The 24,930-nt window shown below is 35.1% G+C and overlaps 1 protein-coding gene across 2 annotated transcripts; it reads right to left on the reverse strand.

Moving 5' to 3' along the window:
- Nucleotides 1-9,621: 9,621 nt before the first annotated feature.
- Nucleotides 9,622-19,758, reverse strand: LOC119070959 (peroxiredoxin 1-like). Of its 2 annotated transcripts, XM_037175523.1 has the most exons (4): nt 19,664-19,758; nt 19,438-19,603; nt 10,364-10,504; nt 9,622-10,223 (listed from the first exon to the last, which is right to left on the reverse strand). In XM_037175523.1, exons 1-4 carry the CDS (start codon nt 19,740-19,742, stop codon nt 9,767-9,769), a joined length of 843 nt encoding a protein of 280 aa, XP_037031418.1. In that variant the 5' UTR covers nt 19,743-19,758; the 3' UTR covers nt 9,622-9,766. The 2 variants fall into 2 exon arrangements, with proteins under 2 accessions (XP_037031418.1, XP_037031419.1); XM_037175524.1 differs by lacking the exons at nt 19,438-19,603; nt 19,664-19,758 and adding an exon at nt 10,627-10,855.
- Between the last annotated feature and the right edge of the window lie 5,172 nt (nt 19,759-24,930).

The raw sequence follows: 24,930 nt of genomic DNA on the forward strand, positions 1-24,930 counted from the left end.
ATTTTAAGCAGAAAATATATTGCGTTTAATTATATTTTAACATGAAACATATAATAATACATGTATATTCCGAGCCACTTCCATACACACACTCACTGAATGTTCTACATCTTGTTTTATGAGAAATTGAGAAACTTTAGACCATTTCGCCTTAACTTTTATTAACTTTCATTCATTTATAAATTGTTATGTTTTCGTGCCAGACAATGCAAATATGTATAAAATGTAATTCTGCTAAGTCTTCTTATTAATTTACAGTCGCTTCCACTCAAAGTGTGGAAGCATTTCGGCAAAAACTGCATATTATGCCAGAATGAGTATATGACAAAGTTAATATGTTGTTCTTATTAATGAACTTAAATGTACCCACCATACGTGGTTGCATATTGTTTACAAACTCAGAAAACTTATACTCTGAAAACAATGAACCGTAAACGGTTTTCATAATTGAGAAAACTTGGGAAAAGCATAGCACTACGCATCTGTATCAATTAAGAATCATTTTGGATGGAACATGGTATTCGCGGGACTGTGAAAAAGTTAGAATATAATACTTGGGAAAATATTGTTGCACGAATGGAAATTTAGAAGGCTCGATAAACTAAACTTTGTATGTCATCTTTTGAAGTACTAAAGTTTTACCCCATGGCAGATATCAGTCCGAACGACAAACTTATTACTTTGTGTCTTGAGACCATGCACTGCACACTATGTTTGGTCAAAATCCGTCAAGTCAAATTTTAATTTCTTTTAAGTTGACAGTCTACGATTCATACTTTTAGCGTTTAGCGTCAGTGTTACCGTCATATAGCGGAAAAAAATCTGACGTTATCTAATAACAAATTTAATACACCGAAAAATGCGAAAGACTAAAGCTAAAAGGCAGCAAATGAAAAAGCATTGCTTTTTGCGTAAAAACTTGGTGCAACGGAGAATTGAAATAGATCATCTTGAAGACCATTTGAAATGCCATTCACGTCAATAAATGCCATCCACGTTAAAAAAAAGTCTCATACAAATAAATGAATGAACGAAACAGTCTGAAAGTACCGTATCTTGAAGATGATCTATATCAACAGAATCGTATTTCGTTCTGGACAAAACAACTTTTGAAATTTAATAGATTACTCATAGTGATTGGAATGGAAATGTGACGCATTTTAATCTCTCTGTGATCATTTATTTTTGTCGTCGCTGGCGATAACAAACAGCATCGATATATATAAAAGGACCAAACTTGTTGCTCTAACGTTCCCGACTTGAAAATAATATTCACAGGCCATGGGTCGGTCGGAAATCGGAAATCATTTAGAGCAGAAATGCGTTGACATTGTTTTACATTAACTACGAAAAAGTTAATCAGCAGCTGAAGTTACAGCAAAATGAATATTTTTTGATCAATTTCTTTCTGTGAACTGAATTTTTTGAGTAGCGGAACAAAACCTTAAATTTATACGTCAGAGCCGCATTCATCGGCATTCAGCCGAATTCACCCATGCATGTTTGGTGTCATTAAAAAGCCAAGATCAGTAGCTATTAGGGAAAACAGTTTTTTGATGTTTTTGTTGCTTTTCGAATGCACAGGAACCGTCAGAAGTTCAAAGAAATATAAAAACTTTTACCCATACTTTCAACTTCTCGTAACTCCTCAGGGTTGCATTTTACCCCCCATGATCGACTGTGTGCCCCTAAAGTACATGCAGTTACCTTTCTAATGACACCTCACACGACCTTGTACGTTTCGTGTAGCAGGAGAAATTTCCAAATTAAAAGTGCATGTTTTCGGTTTTCGATCAGCTCTCGCTATCCACACAAGCATCGATGAATTTTCAAAAAAAAAAAAATTGGCTTTTAGGGACCAATACCTATTGAGACACATATAAAAAAGTCCACTGGAAAATGGGTCCGATTTCAGCAGGTCGTTTTTCAAAAGAATCCCTCTTAAAATTAAATAAAAAGAAGAAAATCTTTTGAAAATCCATCCAGAATCAGTAAAAAAAAACCTCTGAAAGTCCTCAGAGGATTGTTTTTCGAAAATAATTTGTCAACGAAATTTAGATATTTACATGTTTATATCTGCCACTCGACCTCAAATTTAGTACCGAAACACAAAAACTGTTCTACCGAAATCCCTAAACCCGAAATGTTCTCCTAGTATTGGTAGGCCACTTCGCAAAATATCTGACTCATACACAGGCCACCTTAATTCCCCAGTATTTTGTCTAACGACCTAAATAATAGCACTGTTCAACAACTAAGAAAATATTCGAAGGCTGATGAAATCACAGTAGGCTCTATGTTGTCGTTGCATGAGTTTAAACATATAATACAAACAATGTTAAGTTTTACCTCCTGAGTTGATGCTTGTTAATGCTACGTGCAATACTATGTTTAAACAGAAACTTTTCAAATGCAATTTTTGCACAATTTAATGCAACATTGTAATGCAGCCGTCAACTTTATAAATCGATTTTATGTATTCTCTTTTCGGCTAGCCACACCTCTGAGGTTTCTTGAGTTTCTACTGATGCCTGAAAGCAGGTAAGGCATTTATTCTGTTTCAAACTTTTTCTCAATTTTAAAGACGATAATATTTTCCTATAAGATTACACCACAGCCTATAATGTACAACGTGCCACTCAATCAAATAAGCTCAAGAGAGCATCCCCTTTTTTATTATTAAAAAAAATATATTTTCAAGATACAGATTTTCTGCTATAAACAGACCGAGATATCACAAATTCAAAGCATAAGTGGAAAATAAATGGTGTTGTAGATCCTTGTAAGAGAGCAACCATTGTGAATCCAAAGAGAAGTGTTAAGTAGAATATTAGGCTCAACTTTATAGGCGAAATGTTGTTATTGAACTTTTGCCGAGAGTTTCCCAAAATTTCAATTTGAAAGTTCGAACGTCTAACGACAAATTGTATTAAGTTTTAATCCAGATAATCAAAAGCAGTAAATTTTATATGACAAGACAACCTTTAACTTTTCATTGAGCATACAATATAATCCACTCATACCCAAAAATCATATACAACACAAACATTATACATCCTGTCATCTTCAAAACGCTTTGATCCCTTTCTTCATTCCCATAATTTGTTCTTGAAAACCGAAAAAGCCCCAAAATACGATTACACACATCCAAAAACACACAAGGAGTTTTGCCAAAAACATCATCGAAAACTTTCTCAAATTATATTCCCATAAGATATACATCCGCAATAACTTCTAATAAAATATATTTACGCATCATAGTCATTTCTTCCTCATCCTTAGCGTTGTTATCCCTCCATACTCTTCAAGTAAATAAATGTACGAAATTTTCTTCGTTTTTTTTATTTATCAGAATCATTTTCAAATGTCAACATAAATCGATAGATATTCCTCGACTCCTACTCTACATATATAAACCATCATTCCACGTATAATATGTGTCTCTCTGGTTCACATAATATTTATAATAATGTCGATATCGACATACATACATATATACGGCTGATGTGGTTGTTGTTATTTGCCATTCGTTTTACAGAAAACGTTTAAATTGATTCTTTTATTCGTCAACCATGTGTAAATCCTGTTCATTCTATTCAATAAATGGAATATTTTACAACAAATTCAATAGTAACCAAATGTTTGACTTCTTCATAACAAAAAGTTATTTTGAATGATTGCATATTGAATAGATTTAACATAAGCTCACGATGCTACAAGATGTATTGGATGTGTTGCATAATTTGTGGCTTTTAGTGCAGAGGTACGCAAAAATACAAATCTCGCACAAGCACACCAAATTTCATCTATAATGTCCTGGCAAGGGGTTCGTTAGCGAATAGAAAAAAAATCGAGTGAAATTTATTACAAATGCCACGCTACATTGATTTTCATGTCATTTTCCTTGTCCTAGTAAGATCTTAGCATTCCGTACTTCAGCATTAACGTTGTAATAATGGCGCATCCTGGAAAATCACGTGTAAAAAAAGAAATTAAAAAAAAACTGCAATTTGTGGAAAAGGTCATACTTGTTAATCTTTCACAGACGGCAAGTATGCTATCGGATCTATTACTTCATTTGGATTACGTATTTTCAAGAGACGGATTTGAAATCTATTACTTCACTTTAATAAACGTATTATTTGCAACATAAGACCGCAGTAGTCAGAGGTAGTCGTTTGTTCCTGTAACCGTTATCGATAACAGATGATAAAACTTATTTGGAAACTTTCTTTGTGGTCAGCTCATTTAAACAAGTCATCAGAACAGTCGGAGCGTTTGCTGCGACTTAGCCCCGTACAACCCGTAATCCTATTTCGTCCGCAACCATAATACGTCCGTAGCCCAAATAAGCCCTAATAAACCCTAATACGTCTACAACCCTCTAATGCGTCTGTTACCAAAATGCAAGTCAAGTTGGGCATTGTCAAATTTACTGAAACTGTTCATTTTTAAAATTGCGCATAGCGCAATTACGAAAGCCCGTACGAAGTACCTCTCAAATAAAACCAACAATTTACGACATTATTTTAGAAACCCAAAATTTTTTGCCAACTTTCCATTGGGTATTCAATTACCTCTCAAATGAAACAAAAACTAGCAAAACCGGTTGAGATTTACTCGATTTATGTGCAAAAAGCACTTAGGGCCGAGTAGCGGCCTTAGTCCAAGGGCCCAATTTTGAAACTTTTTTGCCATCATTCTATTCGGCATTCAATTATCTCTCAAATGAAACAAAAACTAGCAAAATCGGTTGAGATTTACTCGATTTATGTGCAAAGAGCACTTAGGGCCGAGTAGCGGCCTTGGTGCAAGGGCCCAAATTTGAAACTTTTTTCGCCATCATTCTATTCGGCATTCAATTATCTCTCAAATGAAACAAAAACTAGCAAAATCGGATGAGATTTACTCGATTTATGTGCAAAAAACACTTAGGGCCGAGTAGCGGCCTTAGTCCAAGGGCCCAAATTTGAAACTTTTTTCGCCACGTTCTTTTCGGTATTCAATTACCTTCCATAAAAAACTAAAACTAGCAAAATCGGATGAGATTTACTCGATATATGTGCAAAAAACACTTAGGGCCGAGTAACGACCTTTGAGCCCTCCCAACAAGCCCACGTTGCAACTTACCCAAAAACAATGTTCAGCAACTTTGTTCTACTCGTCAATACCTTTCATTTGATATATCACAAGCAGCTATTGTGTGCGTATTTCGGTAGATATCGTCGAAAGACTGAAAAACCCCTAGCTCTGGAGGGGCCGACCCTACCATGCCCATTTTCGAACTTGACCTTACTTTTGTCGATACCAATCGGGGAAAAAAAGAATTTTGAAAAAAGGTTGTGATTTACTCAAGCTAGAGGGGTCACGGACGGACGGACGGACGGACATTTTTTTTATTGCGGATTCGTCATCTATGAACATAACCAAATGCTTTGCCCTTACTGTCTGCTTCCAATTCGACGTGTTACAAACGGCATATTAATCTTATAAGCCCCCAGTACTTCGTACGGGGCTAAAAATATTTCCATATAGAATGCTGGAATAGGAATATTGCTAGAAATAACTTCAAATTAGTTCGAGTTATTGAGCTACAAAACTTAAGAGTCAATTTGCCCAAACTTCGAACAATTTAAAACAAGCCATCGGCGTTTTTTTGAGGATATACAGTAATTGAATCAGTGGACCCTCCTGAGTCATTTGCAACAAAAAAAATCCTCGAAGTAATTATGTTTTCACGCCAGAAATCATGAAAAAATGGTCTGCACTAGGGTGACGACAATAATTTTTGTTGCATATCACCGACAATACTTAACGCATTTATCTGAAATTATGGTGGTTGGCAGAGGTGTTGAGGACGCATATGTTGAATTTTAAAAGATTTCGAAATTTTTCGTGTATGTAATGTAGTAGCCATTTTAGGGGGGAGAATTTAAACTTTTGAAGAGTAGTGACCTCTACTATGACACCATGAACCTACCGCGGCACGTCTTTCGTTGAGCTTCAATTTTGATTTAAGTGTGCTAACACAAAAATTCTCTAGAATTCCACTTTTCTTCGCGTCTATTTTAATTTTTCTGACCTATAATTTGACCTATGAGACAATTTTAAGTCAGGGCTCGACGTACTGCCACCTTACGCTTCGGGAAATACTGTTTAGAGCCTATAAAATTTGAAAGAAATTAACTTATTCAATTTTGTCATATACACATTCATACGTCCTTCGGGTATCTCCCGACTTTCCCAGTATGGCCAGTGCATTTTAAAATCATATTTTCTACGTTGGCCACTTACCGGAAGGATTTGGAAATATGATATCGAATTTTTCGAGGATTTTTTTTGTTGCAAATGACTCAGGAGGGTTCCCTGATTCAATTACTGTATACCGTCCAAAAATCGCCGATGACTCGTTTTCCTGTTTCATACAACTTGTTCGAAGTTTTGGAAAATTGACTCTTAAAAACAAAACATTTTTTCCAGTATGAAGAAAGTAAACGTTTTCATTGAAAGGTTCATTCAAGGTGATTCTTAGCGATTCTTAGTGATCTTAATAATAAGATAAAATCGTCTACTTGAAAATTTTCCAATTTTTATTTTTTTCCACCGGAAGATGATCAAGAAAATATCATTTGATATTTTGGTAGCTTTGGAGTCAAACAAATTATTTTCCAGATGATGGTCCTAACTCTTTACAGACGGCAAGCACACATCTGTGTCAAATCTATTACTTCATTCATTTTCGACAGATTAAAATAAAATCTATCAACTCATTACTTTTAAATTGCTACAAATTTTCGGTTGGAATCATTCACCTGCAGTGCGGTTCCGAAAGTTGAGTAGCCTAAGATATCATTTCCAAAATCAAGATTTATTTTTACTTCTAAAATAGATCGTCGATTTTTTGGTTGGTGTAAGCCTCTCTTTCATAAAAATTGTCCTTAAAACTCCTAATTGACCAGTTCTACGGAATTCAATTCAATCGATCTAATACGATGCCTGATCACACCACACCGCAAGTAGAAAAGGAAATGTAAGCCTATCAGATGCCAAATGATTATTGCCGATGTAATACATTTACTGCAAGTGAAATTGTTGAACCATTCAGACAAATTAAAACAATTTTGCTGTGCAATAATCCCTCTCTATTAAATTTGCCATAATAATTATATTGCTTCAATTCTCCTAAAATTTTCACTTTAAGACATTTGAAACCTTCAGTCTAGAATTTGCATGCAAATTCATCCTTCCATTCATATTGGCATGTTGATATTGAATCTCATTAAAATGCTCATATATATATCATAATCTGGTCGAATATCAAAATTCCTTTGAACATTTCCAAGTTTCTTATATAATATTACTGACCTTTGGCTCAGCTCTTCTGTTTTTCATATCAATATAACATCCTACACACATCATGGTGTGTATATGGTTCTCCGGTTAAATAGGAAAACTTTTTTGCTGATGGTCAGCTTTACAGCGGGCAGCAGGATGTTGAAAGGTTATGTAATGTAAAGGAACGATAATAGACTTCGTGTAGCCTCAGCCAGAGTACGGCTTCTCAAGACTAAATTTTGCAATTTGAATTTTCTTCAATGATTACCAATTAAAATGAGCAGCCAACTCTGAGTGTATAATCATATATGCATAAAGTACCATAGTACCATAGCGATAGACTTCACAGTAATATGGCGCGGCGTTACAGCACATTGCGCACACATGACGATGAAATATTTTACATACAGGAGGAAAGTGAATAAAATATGGTGCAGGGTAGTGGGTAGAAGTATACGGTCATATATAGACCGAATATGAATAGGGTCATTTCATCAATAGATGGTTGATGACAAGGCAAAACGTGACACAGAAAATATTTGAAATTTTATAAATTTGATGTATTGCGATAATGAAAATGAATTATTATGACTGACTTTGTACCTTTGTCCTGTCGCTAGTCCTATCGTGTTGGTTGGAAGGTAGAAAAGAAAAACATTCTTCAACTTCAATATGTGTATTTTGTGGTGTGTTTGCGTTTCATGTAACACATGCGGATGTATTTTTTCTGCGTCGGTTGAACGTTGAACGAATTTTTTTTAACAGAAATTCATCGGTGGCTCGATATCCTCAATATCTGAAACGATTTCAGTCTCTAGTCTCTTGTGAGAGATTACTTTACTGCCCATTTTTAGTCCGAAAGTGCAAAAACATTGTCAGCTGAAATTCAAATGTATCAAGGACTCAAGGCTCAAAAGGTCAATTAGAGTGGGACCATTCCCAGCAGAGTTTCTAAGTTCTTGCTTTTACGTGTCATTTTCATTTACATTGCCTAATCACGTAAAGCATTGTACTTACGAGGTTCCAAGTTGTTATTTGACAAGTGGGGAAATCAAATACACAACTTGGAACCTCGCAAGTAATATACTATTAAATGATGAATGTAAGAAGCGAAACAATAGTTTGTCATAAATAGCCTCAATACAAACAACACACACTCTAAGGATAATGACGGCAGAGTCGAAATTTTGCTTGATTTTTGCAAGTGGTTCCAGGTGGTTCCGGGTGGTTCCCGTGGTCCAATCGAAAAGTGATGTATGGAAGGTGCCCTTTATTTCTGATAATGAATAAGTCGTCTATACATCATTTTGTCCAAAAACTTCAAATTTAGCCGATATAATTTGGGTCATTTTGACTCTGCCGCTATCCGTAGAGTGTGTGTTGTTCGTATTGAGGCTATTTAGTTTGTCACATATCAACTTATCGAAATTGACTACAAATTACAGAATACTTACCGATTAAAATGAGTAATTTTATCAACAAATATTCACTAGTTGAATCCTTAACAAATGTGTTTTAAGGTAACTGAAAGTAGTTCGACAACGATAAAAATCATTTTCCTGCAACCTTTACCGTGCGCAACAAGACATTAAAAAATCTAAAGAAGTCATTTTTAAGAAGCTGATGGTATGGAGCGAGCTGCTCGTCGAAGTGTTCAAAATTGCCTTCCGTTGGAAAGAGTCACAATGGACACTACCTCCAGCACAGCCCTTGCGGCCACTCACGATGTGGATACTTATATGCCCACAGAGGCCTATTTCTTTCTTTAATTCTGTTGACGAACAAATCACACTTGTTATAGTGCTAGTTACGCACTTACGGGGAGTTCTTTTTTTCGATAGATGAATATACCAAAAATAAGCCCTTGAATGAAGTGACTGTCCCTGATTGTATTGTGTTTATTTTAAAAAATTGCTAAGAAAAAGGAGTTTTGAGTCGACATTGCTAAGAAAAAGTAGTTTTGAGTCGACTTATAGACAGTGGCTAATAGGCACCGTTAAGTCGAGAATTAAATGTTTGGCAGTATTTTGTACAACACTTTCGTTGGAAGTAGATTTGATTCCGAAAAATTAAAGGTTTTCGTTGTAGTGGACTAGTGCGAAGCAGAAGATTTCTGACAGCAGAAGGAATTCCACCCACTCACTTAGGGCTTTGTTTGTCAAGATGTGAAATGAACTACACCCGTCATATTTGCAAAGTGCTAATTTTCCAACTGAAAAATTTCCGGTTTTAATTAAAGCGAACGAATAGACTCGACATCGAAAATAATAAGCAAAAAAAACAGGCTTTTGTTGATGAGACTTAAATTACAATTTATTTAGTAAGAGAAAAACAGTTACATTACAAACACACCCGTTTTTGACGAAGAACCACTGAAAATTTTAATATTTTTTTACTCGATTTACGATTACATTTGACGTTGAACGTTTATCTAAGACGTGGTCTTGAAGAATTCCAAAGCCGCTTTCGGCTCTGGCACAATCGTTCTGTTTCCTGGTTTCCAATTAATCGGACAAACTTGACCGTTCACTTCGTGCGACTGCAATGCCTGAACCAAACGCACCACTTCATCAACACTGCGTCCAATAGGCAAATCATTTACAATTATTTGACGCAAACGTTGATCCTTATCGATAATAAATAAGCCACGGAACGGTGCCCCAGTCTCTTCATCTAAAACACCGTAACTGCGAGCAATGCTCATGGTTTTATCCGACAAAAGAGGATAATTCAAATCGCCAATTCCACCGGTTTTACGATCCACGTTTGTCCATGCTAAATGGGCGTATTGACTGTCGGTTGAGCAGCCAACAACTGCACAATCAAGCTTTCGGAATTCTTCCATTCTTTCCGAAAAGGCAATGAGCTCAGTGGGACAGACGAATGTGCTGTTGACGAAAAAAAAAGTTTTATCAGGTTTTTCAACACTGAAGAAATGTTGCTCGATCCAGAAGGTTTGTACAGTAGCTAGTACGTAGGCTACTGAAAACTCAGAATTTAATTGTAAAAAGCATAGTCGATCACTTACAAGTCCAATGGATAGAAGAACAGAATGAGGTATCGTCCTTTGTAGTCGTTGATGTTGATTTTTATAAACTCTTTTTTAAAGACTGCAATGCCCTCGAAAAATGGTGCCGGTTTCTGAATTTGCAAAGCACCGCTATACCTACTGAAAAATTGAAGAAAAAAATCACGTTTCAAAGGGCTGATTACTCTCAAATTTTCAATGCATTTAAATAGGAACTTCAATGCACGTGGCGTCAAATAATAAATCAAAGGAAAACCATTTACCTTGGTGAAGTTGAAAGTCTAGGTCGTTTCGGTGCACTTTCCATTGTTAGTTTTACGAAATTTGAATCAAAAATACGTAAAAATTGAAATAATTCGACAAGAAAAATCGACAGATTTACGTTTTGTGCGACACTTTCACTTGAACGAACAACATACAAATGAACTCAGCAAGATAAGGATGATGATGGTAATGTTCATGAAACCTGTTTTGCTGAATTGAGAAGGCTTTAGAACATGGTCGATATGGTCTGACAATTCAATATCAGTTAAAAGAGACTGAAACAGAATTTCTGAGAAACAGAGCGATGTGTTCGAAGTGTACGATGTGATTTTAAAATAACCGCGGGTCGTCGGCACACGTTCAGAATTATAATTTGGCAAGTCCAATCTTTCCTCTTATTTTGGACTTTTAATTCTAATTTATTGCCTGGGGTTGGGTTTAAGGAAAATAGGGACAAGAAATAGTACATTACATTACGTCCTTGTTTGGAGATTTTTATTTTTCCAAGAGGGTGGTTTGTAGCCAGAGCCGAAGTCGAGAGCTATAATCCCTCGTGGCAAAATAGCAACCTCCAAACAATTACGTAAGGTACTTTACTTGCGAAGCCCTGCGAAAAAGAACGGTGTGCCCCTTTCGAAAAGTAAAATTCATTTTTTAAAACGATTTATTACCTTTGTCTAACTCTTTCAACCTTAAAAGCAGATCTTTCAGAAGACGTGTCGAGAAAATTAAGAAAATTTTCTAATTTGAGAAAATCATCCAAAAATTTCATGAAAAATCGAGAAAATCGAAAAAAATCTAGATTTCTTTTCGAGTTTTTTAATTTTTTTTAGAATCTAAGAAAATCGAGAAAATTTGAATGATTTTCGGAAAATCAAGTAAATTTGAATGATTTTCCTATATTTTCGGAAAATCAAGAAAATTTGAATAATTTTCTCGAATGTTGTTGATTTCAAGAAATGTGACGAGTCGAAAAAATTATGTAAAATTTCTAGAAAAACGCTGTACCAGAGCATGAAGTTTAGTGTCAAGCTCAAGGCCAATGAATTTTAATTTACGTGTATTCGTATAGTAACTTTTTTGGGCCCTGTTCGATGACTTTGCGGAGCAGTTCCCTTCGCATGTTTCTATTAAAAAATCCTATTCATTCCTTTTAACTCAATTGGCTCAGTGACGTTATTAAAATACCGTAAATTCTTGTCCAATCGATTGAGTTTAACATGTAACAACCGATGTACGGCACTCGAAGAGTTATACGAGACAAAGCTTAAACAAATGATAGCGGGAAAAAAATTGCATACATCGATTCCAGGCACTTTCTGTGGAAACCTTAAAACTGTGAATGTAAATCACTTTGGTAGAAGGCGAATCAATATTTTGAGAAACACACCTTTGTTTAATTCAACGTGAATTAATTGCAGGCAACACGAACCACCTTTTTTTTCGTGATTTATCAGCAAATAAGCTTCACGTAGCTTATACGGCTAATGTTAAGATGTATTGTTTTAACATACGTTTCCAAGTGTATACGCTACGTAGGGATATTATATAGGTATACCGCTTACATAAAGCTAAAACTCAAATGTTTCGATTCGAAGCACTCACAATATGCAATAAGACATGCTACACTTAATGTGTATAGCAATAGCGGAGTATGCATGCTTGTTCCCTTGTTCGGTTGAAAATTGATGGAATTAAGGGTTTGCTGTGTATTATGTTTACGTATACATATAAGGGACTCAGGAAACTGATATTGATATCCCACGAACATGTGTAATAAAACACAAACGCTTACTTAACAATCAAAATGTTTTCTTTATGTGAGAATTATTTTAGCTAATGAAATTTGGAATGCAACTGAATAAATTAGAGAAAAGTTATTTATCAAATTGTCGGTTAAGAAAAAAAAAACGGAAACTTTAGCCATTTATAATGGTTTCATTATGAAAAGTCGAAAAGAAAAGGAAAACTGGAAGGTTTTATTAGTGGAAGTTCATGCTATTTGCTAATAAGAGAGTTGGATTTTCGTCGAATTTCTTCGAAAATATAAATTTAATTCGAAGTAATATGGAATTAATTCGTTAAGTGAATCCGAAAGTTTACATGAAATGTTTCGCAGAACATATTGCAGTTCGCTCCAAACAGTGTTAATAGAATAATGCCGTTAATCTTTCTCGAAGACTGGTTATCCCTGGCCATACGAAAAATAGAATGAAAGCATAGCCTCAAGCTATCAAGAAACAAGAGTTTAACTGTGGAACGAAGAACAAAAGTTCTGCTTTCGAACAATCTTGTTCCACCTTTGTTTGCACTACTGCACATTATTTGATGCATTATCATGTACCGGACGTAACGCAGGGCAAATTACAAGATAAAAATCCATATTTTTGTCGTATACTGTGGAGCCATGTACAGTAGATTTGGAAATTTGCTTCATTTTCTCCAAATTTACCCCAAATTAATATTAAAAACATCCGTGCGAGTTCAATGAATTTCCATATGCATCAGATATCATATTTTCGGTGACGTATTCTGTAGTACAGAATCTGTACCTGAACGCAAACATTTTATCAAAGAATAGTGTTATGAAGAAAATACGTCACAAGTCCAGAAACAAAGACATGAAAGCCGAATCATCTGAGTCGCAGAATGCGTCATCTAAAATGAAATCAGTGGTTTTGTAAGTATACACAGGGACTTGCATCACATTCCACTTGATAATGGTTTTTGACTGATTTGAAAGTCCGACAAAAAGAAGAAGTCACCCATTCAACGTTTATAATCCAACTTGTACCACATACGATGTCCACGTTATTATCCATAAGCATTAGAATATCCTAATGGAGTCAGTCCTAATCCTAACAGTATAATATACATGAATTCTTTTGTAGTTCATTGTGCGGCGGCTCACATGTAAATGTGAGTATGCACGCTGAATCGTTAAAAAATGTGGCATTGTATGGACACACGTCTTTTTAAAGACGAAAACTTAGAACTACTCGATTGTAGTTTCAATTAATTATAGACGGAGAAGCCGAATTCTGAACATCTTATGACCGAACGTCATGTCAAACAAAGATTTGTGGCGCATAACCGGTGTTGAGAACATGGTAATAATGATCAGGAGAAGAAAGTTGAAGTGGATAGGACACACTCTACGTGGACCCAGTCAAGACATAGCGAAAGCTGCGCTAGATTGGAATCCACAGGGAAACAGGAAGAGGGGTCGTCCAAAGATTACGTGGAAAAAGCAATCATCGAAGAAGCCAGGGACCAAGGAAAGACTCGGAACGAAGGGAAAGCCTTGGCACTGAATCGTGTGCGATGGAGGCAGTTTGTTGGTGCCTTATGCTCCCCCGCGGAGTAAGACAAGATGATGATAGGAGGAGCCGAGGTCGGTAAGCACACAAGAAATTTACATGAATAAAATTCCCCGTTGCCTCATATTAGATTATGATTGTCGGTGTCGTAAACAAGGTCTTTCTCCACCACACCTGTATTTGAGATAAATAACTATTACTTTGTGGTCTAGTCTCAAAACAGCCGGTAAATGTACCGGCAAAATTAAATTGTCCTGAAAATTCGACAACATTAGTATCGACGAACTGCTCAAGAAACGGCAAGTAGTCGAAACTTCATCAGGAACTCACTGCTACTTCAAGAAGTTGTCGTTTCGTAACATTATGTTGAGGGATTATTCCTTTTACGAAAAATTAGGGAATGACGATGAAAAACATTAACTTTACTGGTGATATTAGTTTGCCGTCGTCTATGAAATATTTTAGATCACAAGAATATACGAAGCATGAAATCAGACATAGGATCGGTAAATTTGCTGTCTTCTTCGACTGACTCATCACTATTATGCGTATTCAAATGTTTGTTGTATTTTGTAAAAAAAAAGATTTCCTGGTCAACATTAATCGAAACAATTTCATTTCATTTCGTACCACAACGTATAAGATTATCTCCAACCGGTTTCACCAGAACTAAAACCGTTTCCAATCGATATCAATTAGCCGGTATCTACCTTGACACCCACATGAATTATTATTGCTCCACTAAATGCCAAAAACAATACCATTCTATATACACACATCCACATCGAATGGATATTTAACCTCATTGAATCCATTCACATTCATGGTATTAGTAGTAAACTTACAGAAACGCACAACAAAAGCAATTTTATAACAATTTAGCTGATGGAAGGGCTTTGTAGACTGCCCCAGCTATATACTATCTGTTCTCTGTAAGCTTTAAGCACTGTGTTGTTCCAATCTGCGTGAAAAACATAACACGAACCTAATGACATTAATTTTCGTAATCAATAGGTGGTGTATATGGTATGGTTTATATGGGAGCCATGAATTTTAATGAGTTTGAGCATGGTAAGAAACCATTAAAATAATTATTGTATACAAGAGGAGAGTACTGTAATTACATTTATCTCCTGCAAGCTGATATTTCATACATTACGCGTTTCTGCATATAAACACAAACGCATACATAACCACAGCCTATACGATTGGATAATTCACACATAACCCACCTAGGGTAAATTTACTTTCCATCTACATATTTGAAAAAAAAAAAATCGCCGAACGGCGGAAGCGAACACGGGACCAACAGCATATCGACCAAACATGCTGACCACTACGCCAACAAATCACATAACGAGATGCAATTGGTGTCGGTAGTGGTTCGTTAGTCACTTCTACATCGATCAAATAATCAGAGTAGTCGGAATGATGTGATTTGAACGAAATGTTGAGGTGGATAGTATATGTGTGTGAGTAAGTAAATAAAGGATTCTCTGTATGATGTTTTTTTTTTGTTGTGAATCCGTTTTGAAGCAACATGCTTAATTAATTAATTTTAAATTCAAATTTTTGTGGTTATTTCGCTAATGTATGAAATATCAGCTTGCAGGAGATAAAACATTGTTCTACCTTGATGTATATTTCTCGAATCACTTCTTATGTACAATTGTATATACACTCGCTGGCGCTCGTTATATACAATTGTACATACGAAGTTATTCTCGAAATATACACCAAGGTAGAAAATGTACTATTATCTCCTGCAAGCTGATATTTCATACATTACGCGTTTCTGCATATAAACACAAACACATACATAACCACAGCCTATACGATTGGATAATTCACACATAACCCACCTAGGGTAAATTTACTTTCCATCTACATACATATTTGAAAAAAAAAAAATCGCCAAACGGCGGAAGCGAACACGGGACCAACAGCATATCAACCAAACATGCTGACCACTACGCCAACAAATCACATAACGAGATGCAATTGGTGTCGGTAGTGGTTCGTTAGTCACTTCTACATCGATCAAATAATCAGAGTAGTCGGAATGATGTGATTTGAACGAAATGTTGAGGTGGATAGTATATGTGTGTGAGTAAGTAAATAAAGGATTCTCTGTATGATGTTTTTTTTGTTGTGAATGCGTTTTAAAACAACATGCTTAATTAATTTTAAATCCAAATTTTTGTGGTTATTTCGCTAATGTATGAAATATCAGCTTGCAGGAGATAAAACATTGTTCTACCTTGGTGTATATTTCTCGAATCACTTCTTATGTACAATTGTATATACACTCGCTGGCGCTCGTTATATACAATTGTACATACGAAGTTATTCTCGAAATATACACCAAGGTAGAAAATGTACTATAACATTTTCTTTTTGTTTAAATATCGTTTAGCGTCTCTCGAATTAAGAATTAGTCTCATTTACGTGTACGAAAAGGTAAATGCACATGTATCACACAAAATAGAGATGAACAGTCAGCAGGGACATAAAGAAACTAAATGCATCTACACTGAAACGATATTCGGATCACAGTGTCACTTTTCTACATTTTCATTTGGTTTCCTTGTACTTAATCTATTACTTCTGTTGTTTAAACTAAAACTTGTAGGGTTCGTTACAAAATTGTTATTTCATCAGCATTACCATATCTTAGCTGTCTAACACTATCTAGAGTCCTCTATATTTACATTTACGATGAGTCGTCGCAGAATATTAGTCCTCGAGATCGACAGAAAAAGGTTTGTCAGTGTTATAAATCCAAAGGTGTGACTACTCTATAATCTGTAATCTTCTCGCCATTCCAAACCACTACCGATTTACGCTCAGACTTTAATTTTGACAGTTAAATTCGTGAAAAAATGTATCGGTACGGTCTTGTATACCATTACCATCACAAAACCAAAACTAAATTGTTGGAAAAAGCTCGCAATATTTTTCATGAGGCATCTGCAATCCGAAGAAAAGACGATGTAGAGTAAAACGGACGGGATTACGCACTAGCTTTCCACCGATTGGTAACGCATTGGTAACGTCCTAAAGTTCACTCAAGCTTAATAATTTGGGTAGTTGCAGTGTGTTTGGTGGATATAACGATGTACCGAGCGATGTACACACTGAATGACTAGTGAATGCAACCGGTAATGAGAAACCGGTAAAAAAACCGGTAATGACGATTAACCGGTAATGGAAATTTGTCATTACCGGTTTTACCGTAGGACATTATGAACATTACTACTATGTAAATATAATCAAAACCACAAGAAATTTATACTCGAAATCACATTTTAGGAAAATAAATATCGTCTGATGATAGTAAAGTCTACGAAATCTATTAGATGGATATAAATTACAGTCCAATTCGTCAATAAAATTCAGCCCAAGAAAGCTAATTAGAACACAGAGCCATAACTGAATGTTTTAACATCGAATTGTGATCCCTAACTTTATTAGGATGTGTCATTCGTTCTATCCTGAAATGGAAGTCGAAGAAAAGTAGATCTACACAAAAAGAACATTCTGCAAATTTGTTTTATTCATCGTACTGATTCATGGACCGAGCAATTTTTCGGGTTTTGTCATTATATAACTGGACTCAATTGACCGATTTGTATGCAAAATATAATACCGGTAATTTACCGGTAAATTTACTCGAAAATGTCAGTAATACCGTTTACCAGTTTTTAAACTTAAAAAAAACTGACGGTAATTGCATTCACTATGAATGACTCAAACCCAAAAACAATCAACTTTGTGAGCATATGTCTAGCTTACATTAGGCGAGATGAGATATCAATTAGGCACATAGCTTTCCTCAGAGCGTATTTTCATACTTGGAAGCGTTGTTTGGAAGGCACGCTAAGCCGGTAAACAAAAGAAGTAGCAGATATCTTGAATCTTGAGCTCTATTCTCAGGTCTACTAACACATTAAAAGTGGCATTGTCCATTGCCAGAACACGTCCACTACAGCTCCAAAACTACAATTTCCTAAACAACAGTTGCCCGTTAAGCCCGTTTAAAATCCATTTCCCTTGCAAATAAGCAACCTAACTGCCACTGACATTATTTTAGCAAGCCTAGTGGTTAAATTACTTCGTTCAGTGTATAGTCGAAAAAGCCATCGACCCGTTCACCACTATCAGCAGCATAATATACACAACAATGATTTTTATCTACTGTTATTATACTTGTTTCCTATTCGTGTTTCATCATTACCTAATTTGATCGTTTCACATTGTTTGTCCACTCATCCTGACCCACTTCGTTATTGTATGGCCGGTGTATGGGAAAATAAACGACATTTTCCGACTATATTCTTTGTGCAAATAAAAATATCTTTATAATAATAATAATAGGAAAAAAGTATCACAATGATGGCAAGAAAAAAGGAATTTAATTTAGTCCGAGCTGAGTATCACCCATAGTATCGCATTTGTATATAACCGAAATGTCGGAAAGCATACCCCTGGGTATATATCAAAGCTGCAATAAAATTAATTATTTTGGTCAGTTTGTGCTTTGTGGCTAAGAGTTGGGTATAATAAATTACGAGGCAGCATGGTTTCACATAGGAAAAGATGTGGAGAGAATTTTTGGCACGACAGAAAGATAAATTGCCTTTTATTCGTTATCGGTTGCACACACCGGTTTATATCTGTATTTTCTACCTTTTCAAAATTTTGTATTAATTAATTAAATCAACAAGTTTTCGCTTGCAAATTTTGAGGAAGTTTCTGAGGACGTTCAGTACTTGGATGATTGAATTAAAAAGTTTGTATCCGTTTAGGAGAATACAAAATAGAGTTTAGAATTTCGATGTGGATACCGTTTTTAAGCGTTGTCGGTGAGTAATTGTTGTTTGTTGGCACTGATGTAATGTTATTGTGTTCAGCAATTAGCGCTTACTAGAAGTGCAGAAATAAACTATTTTATCCGGAGACTGGTGCCCGACACACTAGTACATAAATAAACATGGACTGCTTAATATCAACGTCTAAATGATGTATATCCACCAACGATGATGAAATCACCGAAGGAACGGTGTTTTTTAGTAGATTATGCAATAGGGAAACATTGACTGGTAAGAAAATGTAGCCTGAACCGAAGGCAAGGGGTACAATCACAACGACTCAGATAAAAAATTATCCCCGATAGCCACCCTTATTCATTATTTCATCATCCTTAGATGCGTTGCTTTTGCAGACGCCATTATCGCGAAGTCAATAACTCAGCATCTCAAATTCGTTTAAAAATTTTTGAGTCTTTTTTGTTACTTTGTAATTTTAACTTTTTACTTCGGCTACCCATGTAACATTAAAAGATCGCAAGGTCTTATTCATTATGCATCAAATAGTCTTAAAATTAAATTAACTGAATTAATGTCAGCTTCAAGTTGTCGATACTTTTCACCTAATGTTTTCAAATCCAGATTTTTTTTTATTCTAAAGTAACATAGGCAACACACTGACCTGGACGACGTAGCCGAATCTCCCACAGCAGCGCCTAGATACGCTAGATACTGGAACGCTGAACACGCCTTCTTTGCAACATTCTCCAAGCAAGGGTCAGTAGTGGGGACAGATTCTTTTTTATCTTTGAATGGACGTTTGCGACTATTGCAGCTGCATTTCTTACCTAATTTCAATAGATTTTGACGAGCTCACCATTGTTGAAATGTAATTATTAGTTTAATACCATCAGTGTCGATCACGTAAGAATCAGTGGTGGTAACTGAATCACTTTCAATTTGAGTCTTATCTTTCGTATTTTCCATGATATTTTGCAAGTAAGTGAAAGTTAAGATATGTTTAAGACCCAGATGTCTTTGATCATGGTTTCGAAAAGAATGTTCATAAAGTTAACGAGTTACTATAGATCATCTTCAAGGCCGTTTAAAATGCCATCCACGTTAAAAACAATGTCATTTGAACGAGAGATTTTAAACCACCAGCTATTGTTCGTTCGTTTTTTTACACAGGATTTTAAATTTAGTACTCAAATGGCAGCTCTTTTTTTACATAAAAGTTTGTGTTCAACAAAACACAACGAAACTAATCTGAGATTACGTTTGAAAGTACCGCAACTTGAACATGATCTACATATAATTTTGCTGAACTAATTTCAATCATGTGATCCATAGACACTAGTGGAAACTAAATTTAAGAGAATTCAGAATATTTCTTTCAACCATACAAGCTTTCTATGTCTAGCTTCATACAAACACACACTACTACACATTCGTGTCCGATATAATTTTGATTGACATCAGTGACCAAAAGAAAAACAAAAATAAAAACTTTCGCTGCAAATATTATTTTATTTGTGTTATGTTAGTATATGTACAAAACATGAAATAATTATGCTCGTGACCAACTTATGTGGTAATATACTATTTTAGGCACATGATGACATAATGTGTATTGTCACACTCGAATTACAATCTCGTAAACTTTAAGCATCGAGTTCCTATCTCATCGAAATATATTATGGATGGTAATTCAAGTAAAGGAAGTTGTTTTTCATTCAACTGTAGCTTCGGCAAACACTAAAAAAAAATTCTTTAGTTCTCTTGTCAAATTTAATTATTTGTGCCACCGAGAATTGAAATACGACTCTTTTCAGCACTCATTTTAGTGTTGTAAAGTGACTTATTTCAGCACCCGTTTGATGGGATATTTCAACACTCAACACTGCTGTTATGGAATTTGTATGAGTTATTACAACATTCGTTTTAGAAAATGCAAAGCAATGTGATCGATCAAATTTGAAGAGTGATTGTTTACAATGAAAATTATGATTTTTTGGGCATTTGTCTATTTCAATTCTCGGTTGGCACAAAGCATGATGTGTTACTAATGAGATTTTTTCAGCACACGACCCAATTTTCCTTACTCGCTCCGCTCGTAAGGAAAACTTGGGTCTAGTGCTGAAAAAATCAACATTACAATACTTGTAACACAACATACTATTATGCAACTAGTTGCGAAAAGTTTTAGTTTTTGTCACTAGATGTGACGAGCGAAGCAAGCTTTATAACCACATCGTGTGACAAAAACTACCACTTTTTGCAACGTGTTGCGTGTTGCATACAACGTTTTCTGCAACAAGCTGCGAAAAATGAACTTTTGAAATGCAAAGCATAACTCTACCTTTAACATACATTCTTCTGTATCAACGAAATATTGTATGAACGATCAAGTAGACTGCATTTATGTACGCTTCAAAAATTGGTTCATTGCGATTATATATCTCCATAGCCGAATGGTTAGAGGTGTTGCTCGATAAGCATTGGGTTTTGGTGTCGGTGGTTCGAAATTTGCTCAGGGAAGATTTTTTATTTACAGTTAATGGTTCAGATGTTCAGAAGGAGTGATGAAACGTAAATCCATTTTACAACTAGTGGTGAAAAGTAAAACATAGAAAACCAGAGAAAGAAGGCCCTTCTATCGCCACCCAAATCACGCATAAAAAAGTTCAGTTTTCACAGCGCAGTTGCAGAAAGTAAATTTTGCTTCCGAATGTTAATCGTTTACTGCTTGCAAAGCTGTATTTTAAAAGTTCTAGAATGAAATTGAATTATACATACCAATTGATTGATTGCATTTGGTTTAATTAAAACCTTAACTCATGTAATTTTCTATGAAATTAAATCAAAAATAAATTAGAAATAAAATTGTTTCATATTCACTTGTTATTTATAACGCATGGGCCCACCCACTCCCTGTAATTCCGCATTTAAATAATTTTACATTAAACTCTACCGGAACCGATGATTATTTTTTTGACACGAAAAATAAACTGATTTTAGCAAATTCATGTTTTTCCAATGGAATAATCATTTTTATTCAAACAAAACCCATATCTACATACATCTCATTTACATTTTTCGATGGGAAAATAATTTTTGATTCAACAAACAACATATAAAATTGTGTTTGATTTGATTCGTTTCATTTTGGATTATAGTGCATTTTTTGAATCAAATCCAATTATTTTAGGATATGCGCCAATTTATATTAAAATATACTTTTTCCCGTACATTCAAACGATTCCATGGCAAAACGTACAATAGTGTGTGTGATTCTATCGGAAAGATTGTACGCACTTCTGTTGAGAATTGGTCCTAGAGATGAGTTTGGAACAAAAATTTAGTACAAAGTTCTATGAAGTTAAGTTGTTCATCTTTTAATTGGTTCGCCTTTCGTTGGCTTAAACTTTTAGATATCGTAACAAATCAAAAAAATCTATTACTTCCTTTGATCTAAGTATAAACATCAGACTAAACATATAATCACTTTCTTTAATATTAAATTTATTTATATGAGCAAGTGTTAACCATAGATTATCGATTAATTTTGTAGGTGCAGTGGGTGGCAGATGGTTATCCGTTAACGGTGAAATTTGATAGGACCATTACGGTGAGGGGTTGCTCACTATTTGAGAGTAATCAGATTAATCGGATTTACCGGTAATTAGCCATTGATTTGCCGGTTCAAACATTGTAACTTAGCTACAAATCGTAATAAATCTATATTTCATTGATTTATTACGATTTGTAGCTAATTCACGAATATTTTTTTTTAATTTTGGTAAATCAAGGCGAGCAACTTCCCGCCATTACTCACTTCAAATTGAGAAAGTCGCGAAGACAACTTCAGGAAAGCAAATTACGCTGCGAATAACTCGATTTGATAGCTTTGTCCCGTTTAATAAGTTAAAAGACAATAATCACCCACGATGGTACTCTAGAAGACTGTTGAGTCTGTTTGAATAGGAAATGAAGCCCGCATGCCCGTTTTAAGAGGACGATTCGTCTGACTGATAAACTACCTTGCTCTTTCAAGAGCTGAACCCGATTCATTACAGAACCAGTCCTATGACCAATATTTGTTTGTCATAGGATACCTTATATCTGACACATCAAAATTTTGGAATAACGTTAAATCTGTGAGGAGAGTGGATGGATATCCAAGTGTACCTCAAGAAATGCGATCTATTGGCCAAATTTTTGAGAATGTGTACAAGGACGTTGACGTCAATAAGAACAGTGGTCCGATTATGTCTTACCTTTGTTTTTGAGAAATTGTTCGGCAACTCTGTTATCACCGTTTCATCATATTTTCAATTTATCATTAAGTCTCGGGACTGATGGAAAGAATGTTATGCTGTGCCGATTTTTAAGAGCGGTGTTACAGAGGTGTTGTGATTCTCCCAACTTTTGGTAAGCTTTTTGAATCAATCGTCTGCGAATTTTTGACTGAAAGTTATATCGCTTACGCAGCACAGATTAAATCAGTGATGCCATTACAGCGGTTGAATCCAGGCTTCAAATTGATGGTGTCTATGCCGATATTCGTAAGGCATTCGATAAAACTGGGAATCTATGAAATTTATTCGAAATTCCTTCGAACATAACTGAATTTACAGTTACAAATGTTTACACATTTAACTCATTATTGTACTACATCGGTATACTTTAGCGTGTGCTGTTCGAAGAGTTTTTCTTTACATGATTTATGGTTAATTTTGTTCGAAACTCTTGTCAATATTAAATAAAACCGTTAACCATAATCTAATTTCCAAAACTATACAAAATATTTGTTTTATAAATGAAATTCGCGTTGGCTGTTTTACATTATTATTTCACAATTAAAATGTTTTTCGACTAACATATATCGCGGATTATTTGTCATAATGTTATTTGTTTATTTACATTTCCATTACTGTATAAATGAAATACATCAAGCTTACCAGCACACGTTAATGGCGTACATGATTATCAAGTGGAAATGGTGTATCCTTTTTTTTGAGTAAACATACGTGCGACAGTGTACATGATAGTCAAACCGAACATGGCCACTGTATTAATTTAAGTAAAACATTTATCGGTTCAGTGACAGCCACATTCGAGATAAATTGAATCGAGGTCAAAATTTAGCTTTATGAAAGTTTTAGCAAAATACCCCAACAGTTTTCGGAGAAATATATTGGTTTTGTCAAGTTTCACGACCTTGCTCCGAGGTGGCATTAGACTATACCTCGGTGGTCGAAATGTAATAAGTTTAAAACGAATGTAAAAAGAATCAATATAATCGAAATCGATTAGGAGATATTGTCGAACGAAGTGGGCAAACATCTTAAGTGTCCATTCCCTCGTCCATTCCACTCAACAAAAAGTACTCCGTGATAGAGCCGTGAGAGAGCGAACTGTCAAATAAAAAAAAGGAAAAATTGAAAAAATTCAATTTTGTCTCTCACACAGAGTACTTTTTTGGTAAGTGGAAACTAAGCATTAATCGGTATTTTTGGCTTCCATGGAAGAAATTGTTTGAATTAACAACTTCAAATTTACGAAAGTAGATAAAAATTAGATTATTAAAATGAAACGACGTCTCATCAGTCAAGGGCCCCCACCGACCTTAATAGTTAGGGCATAAATGGATGCAAAATCTTTTACTTCAGTAATTTTAACACACATCTCATAACACAAAATCACATTTACCGTAGGTGACTGATAATTTTATTTTAATTCTATTCTATTAAACTCGGAGCGAGCAGTAATTATGACACACGACTTGTCTAAATAAAGATTACAGGAATGAAGAAAATGAGAAAATAGTTTTTAAAGAAAACGACCTTATGACGCTAAAAGTATCTGCAACTCAACTCTCAAATAACTTTGTTTCTGACGTTAATATATCTCTCCTAATGATGATAAGCTATCTATACTTTTTCTCCTTTTCTGAATAATATCATTAAATTATAATCCCTTCAGTTCAGAACTGCTAACCTGACTGATTAAAATAGTTTTGAGCTTCTCCGTATCGTGATGAGGAAACTTTCGCACAGTGTCGCATAAAATTGTTTGTGACACGAATACTCATATCTCACAACAGATATACCACATCTGCCATATATTACAACCGTATCCACACGTATACACCTTCTTGCACTAGTGTGTC

Source organism: Bradysia coprophila, assembly GCF_014529535.1.
Source record: "Bradysia coprophila strain Holo2 chromosome IV unlocalized genomic scaffold, BU_Bcop_v1 contig_106, whole genome shotgun sequence".
NCBI lineage: Eukaryota > Metazoa > Arthropoda > Insecta > Diptera > Sciaridae > Bradysia > Bradysia coprophila.

Coding starts and splice junctions, on each gene's coding strand:
- LOC119070959 (XM_037175523.1), bottom strand. CDS start 19,742: ATGGAAAATACGAAAGATAAGACTCAAATTGAAAGTGATTCAGTTACC. Junction 19,604..19,663: donor TTACGTGATCGACACTGATG/GTATTAAACTAA, acceptor TATTGAAATTAG/GTAAGAAATGCAGCTGCAAT. Junction 10,224..10,363: donor TTCTTCTATCCATTGGACTT/GTAAGTGATCGA, acceptor TTTCGTCAACAG/CACATTCGTCTGTCCCACTG.